Source organism: Zerene cesonia, chromosome 5 (assembly GCF_012273895.1).
Source record: "Zerene cesonia ecotype Mississippi chromosome 5, Zerene_cesonia_1.1, whole genome shotgun sequence".
Lineage (NCBI taxonomy): Eukaryota > Metazoa > Arthropoda > Insecta > Lepidoptera > Pieridae > Zerene > Zerene cesonia.
This window is the reverse complement of record NC_052106.1, coordinates 2,915,927-2,924,920: the sequence shown is the minus strand read 5'-3', so window position 1 is coordinate 2,924,920 and position 8,994 is coordinate 2,915,927. Positions and strand designations below refer to the sequence as shown.

The following is an 8,994-nucleotide window of genomic DNA, read 5'->3' as shown; positions in this document are numbered from 1 at the left end:
GATCAAATTTTTTCTATTCTTTCAAAATTTCTCATTTATAAAGCATTTCAATGCTATAAAACTAAAAATTAAAATTATAAAGTTTTTAACCGTCTCGTGAGTCTATGCGATATACGCTATACTAACAATGCTTATGCTTCTTTGCTGAGCAAAACAACACAAATCTTCATAATGGTCACATAATAGCGTGTAAGTGGGCTTACGGGGTAATTATTTGCATACATTTAATGCATTTTAGCCGCCTTTTCACACCTCTGTATAATGCCAAGATAAGAATATTTTATAGTAAATATGACAAGCGGTGTAAGGCTTACGAAAATATTGTAAGGTACACTTTGAGTTTCTTTTATTTACTTATATAAAATACTAGACCCTCGTTCGGGCTCCGCACGATTATCGTGCTTCCTGTTTTATCCCAAGGGATCATTTAATCGGCATAAAAAGTACCCTATCACCCAACTCCTGTCCGTATACCAAATTTTAATAAAATCCGTTCAGTAGCTTCAGCGTTATTGACGGACAAACATCCAAACAAACAAACTTTCACATTTATAATATTAGTATAATGATACTTAGGTCCAACACTCATGTATTATATAAGTGGCATTATATATTAGGATTCGAAGACAGAATGGCAAAAAAAAAAGATTTTGAATATTATTACGTATCAAAGAGATCCGGAAAGCCTCTAAAAGATTTTTATATTAGCCCTCAAATGCATTATGCAGAAACACGTTTGTCACCATATTGCTATTCGGCATAAAGCTTAATATTTACGAATTTTATATTTTATTTTCTGAACCCCAAGGAAAATGGGCATCTATTTTAATATTTGATTCGCAAATAATTAGAGATCTGATAACGATTAATAGAAAAGATGATTTGGAAACTGATCTCCAGCACGTTTTATGTCTCCTGTTCGAATGCTATTTACAATGACCACTTCTAGACCGGCTCCTTGGTACAGTGGTTAGTGCGCCAGCGTAGAACCGTAGAATCCTATGTTCGATTTCGGGTGGGGGACAGAAAAATGTCCCGGTCTGACTGGACACAGAAGGCCTTTTCCGTAGAAATAATAGTAAATAAAGAAAATCGATCTTTGAACATATTAATACCCTGCCCCACATGGTGGAACGGGACCTAACACGGGTACTCCAAGTATGATAATACCACTAAACATTCGTTATCTACAAGGAGGTAATAACCAAATATCTCATCGCTATAAATTTGCTGAAGTTCGCTAGACTGCAACTAGAAAGTTTGTTAGTTTAACTTTTATACCACTTAGTGAGGTACTTTATATATTAGAGAGGCAGTGACGGGTGAATTACTTTGTAACGTCTTAATAATCTACACTTAATAAAGATCAAATATCTATTCAAACTAAAAAATCCAGAATGAAAGAAACATAATATTTCAAGTGTCCATTTATAACAGTACAAAGGAAAACTTCTAAAAGGTACGGAGTTTTTAAAACTAAATGGGCATTTCTACATCGCGGTGTATTTTAATTCTTTACAAATGTACCATCTTGAGTTAACAGCTCGATCATTGGTACCCAACCCAGCCTCCAAGACCTTTTGAAGTATCGATGAATACATTATTTCGGGCTTAGACCCTAATCTCAGCTAAAAGCGGTGCGTTTTGCATTTAAACTTTATATTCGAATACCTTCTCTCGATTTTATGTCCGTTAAAAGTTGCGATTTATGTTGATTGAACGGGAATAAATACTGCTAATGGAAAATTTAAGAATGAATGTAACCTATTGGAAAAATAAATGCTTGGAGAAATAATTATGAAAGGAATGAATGAGTCATATTGCATGATTAAGCATATAGCATTTGAATTTGAGAAACTAGATTGCGATGGCATTAATTAACCCTCTAATCTCTGTATATGATACAAAAATGAAGTTTATGTGCAAATATTTGTTATTTCACGCGTATATTCGTTAAGGCATCGAGCAATTATTTTGATTCAAACAAACAAGCTTGTTTGCACATTTTGCTAATTTGCCTTACGAAAATTTTCCACTCCTGAAGATTTATAATGTTTTACTTGGAGGTGAATTGAACATATTTCCAGGCTTTTGGTAACAATAAGAATTTCTGAATTTTTAATTATGAAGGTAGACGTATGGCTGCATTAGACATAATATGGATTGAATAAGATTTATAAGATATTGTCGCACGAATAAAATAAAAATTTAAAGGAATTATGATTAGGTGACGATGGAAACGGCGATGCTTATCGCATCACACATGCCGTTGAGCGTGAAATACTCACTCGCAACGTTTCTTACGATTTTGCAAATTCCGAAAAATTTTAGGTACAAAAAGGAAATTTTACACATAAAATATAATGAATAATATTTGCAATATGATATATACAATACGAATAAATGAATTATGAGATTAACAACTATGTTTAACTAATGGGAATACTTCACTTGTTTTATAAAATGTATAATTGTTGTAGACGTTAAAGACTATATAACTAGGAACGAGAGTGATTTAAAGGGTGACTAATTTCACATAACTTGGACAAAGATGTCATCGCGTCAGCTAGCTTTCATTTACTTTCAAATATGGTTCCTTTATAAGTTTTGTAGCACTAAACACGACGGTCATGATCTTATCATTCCCTATAATTTGAATATGCCCCACTTAATTTCATTATAATATGAAAATATGCCTCGATTCTGTACGCATAATATTAATTACACGTCCGCTTTTTAATTGTAAATTATACACACGCAAAGCTTTATTTATTATTCATACATGAGCCGACTCTTTCCTCAATATTGAGAATGAACTCTGAATTCTAGTATTAGACACAAAAATAAGTGTAAAAACAGCCTGTATATGAGTATTTAATAAAGTTCTATACGATCCGTATTCTTATACAATTTAGGGAAAATAAGACGTAATTTTGATGACTACCTCAAAATTACTTCTAAATTTCGTAAAGCAAAAGAAACTTTACAGTATTTTAAATAATCTCGTCCCTTTTTATTTAAAGTGCTTATTTAAAAACAATAAGTAGGTTATATATCTTGCTTAGGGTTATGATAAAAAAACCATAAAATATATTGAAGCACGTAAGCAATAACGGCGCCCTTAGCAGATGTAGGGAATGGTCGAAAATTGAAATTGTGTCACAAATAAAGCGAAAGGGATAATCAGATTAAATTTGCTTTTAAGAAATAACAATAATCGTTCAATAAAAACGGTTTGTTTAAAGAAGTTAAAATAAATCGATAAAAATTGCCGATCCGCGGGCGGATCTTCATACAGCTTACAGAAAATTAGACGTAACAATCTGCCCGCGGGTTGGCCCGCGTTGTCATCGAAGGCGTTGTCAACGAAAATTCCTATGAGAATGAGATGTATTACCGAGGTAATGACGCCTATGTCACTCTTTAGCCTCTTAACTATCATGTTGGAACCGATTTTATGCAAATTATAGATTAATTTAGAGGAATAAATATATCTTGTACCAAATACAACACAGCCTCAATTACCTTCTGCCCATCTAGCATCTATAATAATTCATGTACGTCTACAGAGAGATGTCTAGAATTTACAATTAAATTCACAAAAAGAAATTACAATAGATTTATATTAATTATACAATGATTTATTTCTATAACATTTTGAGCTTGCGTATTAAAAGAATTTATGGAGTTATTTCTGAATTACTCAACATTTTTATCGGCAATAATGAACTCCACAACAAAGTGGCTATTTATATAATTCAAAGTTACATGTCTAAAGAGCAATACTTGGTATAACCTCAACTCTAATAATTGTCAATACTTTTCAACTATTTTATTTGACTGGTTTTTTATAGATAACATAATTTTTAAATCTCGACCACGTTCCTAGTATTACGGGATTCAGATTTTTCTTCGACCCTACTATTTTTCTCTTCTATTTAGAATAGATACATATTAAATCATTTGATTTAATATGTATCTATACATATAGTAAATTATAGTATATTAATTCTTATACACGTACTATATAAAAATGTAATTATGTCGTATATATAAAAAAAAATTGTTCCTCCTTTGAACGAAAAGGTCTTTTGAGTGAAACTATTCTCAGTAGACGTTAATTCTCTTTTCAATATAGGTAAATCTCTGAATAAAAAGTAATAAATAATATTACTCAACTAAATAAGTAAAGAATTACCAAATTTTTTCGCACAATTTATTTTCTATATTTAGATCAAAACACAGAAAATTTATTAAAAACATGCGAAGGAAAATTACGATATCGTTTTTTTATATTAAGATCGAATATTTGATGCTAAACATACTAGTAATGAGGTGATGTTTATTATAATCGAAATAATCATATTTCTTCCCAAAAAAAAACATTAATTAACAGACAAGAGCAATTACATCTTTAACTTTCATACTTTGATTGGTTTATTTGTTCCTGACTGATAGGATGAACATCAAAACATCGGGATTCAATGAAATAAATACAGATAATATATAATAGACAGATAGTCTTATAGCAACACATATAGTCTTATAACAACAAATCGTTCAGGATCAAACAAAACCTTTAAATACGCTGTGACTAACAATCAAGTTCTATTGGATTATCCGATCTATATTCCCCGCTATTTCCACACTTATTCCAGAACCTTCCAACTGCAAAGACAATCAAACCGACCTCAGACATTTTTACATTTTAATACGAAAACGAGAGAGCAGACCATCCCTCATCTAGTTACCGAGAGTCTATATTAATCTAGACAAATGTTCTCAATCACAAGTCTGAACAGTGGTCTGATAGTTTACGACTATAAATTTTTCATCCCAGGAGAAAAAACAATGACTTCACATTATTCAGCTGCAAGCTAATTTATTCCCGGACAGCGAAAAGTTTGCCTTGTGACCCTTTAAAATCTATCTAGTTATATAATCCTGGTCATTTTATTCTATAGTGGGCTTACTATTATCTTGTAGAAACAAATGATTGAATGTCCTTTTATATTTACAATGCAAATAGAATGAAGACATAATGTCACTCAAATTAAGTCGGTACCTTAATCTGCGGACCTCGACGCTTATAATTTAAAGCCAAATTTCCATACTAGAAAGCGCGATATAATATTTTGTAAAGCGTTTTGCAAACAATCTTACCGTCCCTATTAATATCAGACTTAAAAGGATCAAACTCATTGTGAAATTAATTTTGAAGCTGCATATTTTGATAAACGAAACTATAAGCAGCGGTCTTCAAAGTTATAATTACGGTACGTTAACAAAGGCAAACTTTATTGATTACAAAGTATACAAAAACTTGCATGGGGAACAGGCTTCCTGCGTACCTATATTTATATTATATGCAAATACTTTGAGTCACTTTTTTTCGCCTTTTAGCACTTTTAGTCGCTATTACGAGATGATTGAAGGTTTAATTTCATTGAACTCGACCAGATATTGGGAATATAAACATTTAGCGTTCTACTCATGTTCTTTTTAAGCCAAGAACGGAACATTTGCGCTTAGGATTTCACGTTTAATTTCTTGTGTGTCTCTTTCAGGAAGCAGACTATTTGATTATTTTAATCAGCTGATACTCAGTAGGCTGAACAAAAATTTACTCGAAGTTGTGAGACTCGCCATTATAATATCAGAATTTTATTTTATACATGTAAGTAAAAAGAGTTCATATATGCGTTCATCATTGTCATATATTTTGATTTTAGAAACACGGATAATAATCGGTTATATTTTAGAAAAATGTAAAAAATATCCAATAAAATGAAACTTGTAAGATTCTACAGGTCTACCCTCTGAATCCTGATATATTCTTTGAATTCTCATCTAAAAATACAAAATGCAAAAATAGATATAAAGTATCATATCATGAAGAATGCGTTGTACACAAAGCGTCCTGTTCCTGAGAACAATTTTCGCATTTTTGTACAAAATTTCATTGACACAATTTTCAATAAAGATACCTCTTTCATATTCTCTTGAGGGAAATTGAAGTGTAAAACATAATTTGTTTATATTGCGATGAATGTATAAAATTGCAATGCTAACTGGTTACAAATTCCAAGAGATATTTTTATCTGTTCGATGTGTTACCTGCTGGCTTTCAGCACTTAAATTATTAATTATTATTTTTAACATAGAACAGTACCACTAGAAAATAGGACCACATGACGGTCACCAGCTATTAAATAAAAAAGGAATTATAAAAATTGGTTCACCCAGTAATTAGTTATGACAACAACAACAAAGTAACAAACACGAAAAATATACAGTCGAATTGATAACATCCTCCTTTTTTGAAGTTAGTTTAAATTGAAAAAGCAATATGCATTTATGGTATTTATTTAGCAATGTCAAATTAAGAGTAACCACCCTGACCTCTGGACGGAATGACGGAATGTTTTATAAAATTTACATCAAAATTACTTTAATACGTCCGTTACTTCGCTCGCTTAGTTATAGAAAAAGATATATACTAGCTAGAATGAGAGACATAAATTCATTTTTATATATAACCTTTTCATAGTAATTTATAACAAAAAATTCAAAATATACCGTGTAAACTATATGTATTATATAATATGCGCATATATATATGCGAATGATATTCTTCAAAATAGGAACCAAGTTTATGTAGTAATATAAAATTGTTTTATTTTCATGTAAAATGCAATATCCTCGTCACAAACAGATAAATCATATTCACCAATCTGACATTTTTTCCATCGTACGTAATTGAAAACCAGTATTACATGAATCACCACGAAAGCGCGTTAAACAAATTATAAACGATGTTTGATTCTATATACACGAGATGTGCACTTCGCAAATATAATCTATTCTGTACAATGTCGTATTTGTAATTAAGGGGTAACGCCTCCAGCTATTGAGAGATTAATTATAACGCTCGTCTGCCGTCAATCTGAGTTCATTAGAAAGTCGCGTCAACGTGCTCAAATTGTAAATGAGACAAAATCGCGCGTCATATCAATAAAATTTTTATGGGAATGGAACATTGCTTTCTGATGCTTCGATTATTTCGGCTTAGCTTTCAGCGGAGCGAACACGCAGATAACACAATTTAAACATTATTAAAATATCAGGTAGCGTTGACCTTTGAATGCGTTATAAAAATTCGTCTGGAGCATAAACTTCACATATTTTTATCATGACAAAGTTTAATTAATAGTTTTCGAATATGACGTTGCTGACGGCTTGGCTTTAAAGTGAGTTTAAAACAAATCGCACGTTCATTAGATTTAACCTACAAAATTTCTTTATATATCTGTTCTTCAAATTTCATGTGTTAATTTTAGATCATGTTAATAACAGATAAATATTTTTTGTTAAAAAAAGCAAGCGGTGTTCTCTCAAATTTTACACATAAATCAAAAAACTTTGTTCATGATTATAAGCTTCGTTTTCTTATTCAAACAATTTCCTTAACCTCAATGTATGGAAAAGCAAACGAACAGTTGGCGAATTGACTGCCTTATCAGATTGTTACGTACGTTGTATTTGGAAAACTAGGCTAATAAATGACTGCGTACCCCATTTTCCTGTAAGCGCTTTCCCTCGGAATGAAAAACATAAATCATTTCCATACTCTCTTTCAGAACCGAATATTAGTGTGTTTAGCAGGAATTTGCCGCTATGTATTATAATAAACGGCGATTGCGTCCGGTAATAATGTGTCTAATCTTAGATCACGCATATTTATCTTTCTTTTCTAGCCCTCTTTTATCTGTGACCTAAATCAGTTTCGTGTTAAAAAAACATGAAAGGAAAAACAACCCCTTTTTATTTAAAATTTTACATTACATTGAGTGACTAAAATTAGAAGCTTGAACTAATTATCGAACACATCTTTTATAAAGGTGCTGGCTGTTCATCCGGCATTTTTTTAGATACATATTTAAAGTAACTTACCATCTGGTACATACACGTTCAAATACAGACAATCTTCTGAGTACTCCTTCTTCCTAGGCTCCTCCATCTGCGACTCTAGTAACTTCGTGAATAATTCATCGTGTCTACTCAAAGGGTTCTGTACATCCTCCTTTTTGGGATCGTTCTGCATGCAATCGGGAGCGAACAATGTCGCGTTCCTGACCCCTTCCCATTGCGGCAGGTCTGTGTACTCCGGTGGGCTGAACCTGCGGAATTCTATGGGAGGCTGAGCGTAAGGAATTCCGAGGTACGCTGCTATTCTTTTAGTCCGAAACCGGGTGATGTACATCCCAGCTATTGTGCCTTGATTCGCTATATTTATCTGCTTCGGCTCCCTCGCAGACAGCACACTCGCAAGCAACGATAGCACGATTAAATAAAACATTGTAATTGGTGTATTACGTCATTATTAGATTAGAAATGTTCTACATTTTCGGGGTGGAAAGACCCGTTCAGTTTCGAAGGTGGTGCGTTACTGTTCTCGTGCAGAGTTCGGCTCATAAACAGTGGGGTTGTCCGTCGTTATAGAAACCGAGGAATTGCTTTGGTGAGCTAAGAGTGGGTCAGAGGTGCCACGGTTTATTTGATTTTACTATTTTGTACATGTAATTTAATTTCTGACATACATAAATGCGGTATTGTTGGTAAATATGTAGGTATAAAATCTAATAAGTGTAATAGTAGTAATAAGTGATACGACAACAGTATTTCGTATAGAAATTCAATTACCTAGTTCCATTGTGTTGTTTTTAGTTCTATTTAAGATAAAAAGTTAACACGTGACTGAATCTAATACTGCAATAAGTAAGCAACTACTGAAAACGGGATTTTTATGAATCTGCGGATAAAACAGATACTGGTCAGAAATATGTAATATCCTCGTGGCATTTAATAAGATATTTCTCTCAATTACTTAAGCAAAGCACAGAAATAACTAAAATTATTGTCTACGATGCGCAAAAATCGTACCCTCACTATGCAAATAATTTCGTAATAGAAGCCTTTGTCCACTGAAGTCCA

At 32.3% G+C, this 8,994-nt stretch overlaps 1 protein-coding gene across 1 annotated transcript in view; it reads right to left on the bottom strand.

The window, feature by feature from the left end:
• Positions 1 to 8,374, bottom strand: part of LOC119839926 (carboxylesterase 1E-like) — an 18,187-nt gene extending 9,813 nt beyond the window's left edge. Inside the window, exon 1 of the mRNA XM_038366374.1 lies at positions 7,954 to 8,374. Coding sequence (XP_038222302.1) covers positions 7,954 to 8,359 — 406 coding nt within the window. The 5' untranslated portion in view covers positions 8,360 to 8,374. The remainder of the gene's footprint in view (positions 1 to 7,953) is intronic.
• Between the last annotated feature and the right edge of the window lie 620 nt (positions 8,375 to 8,994).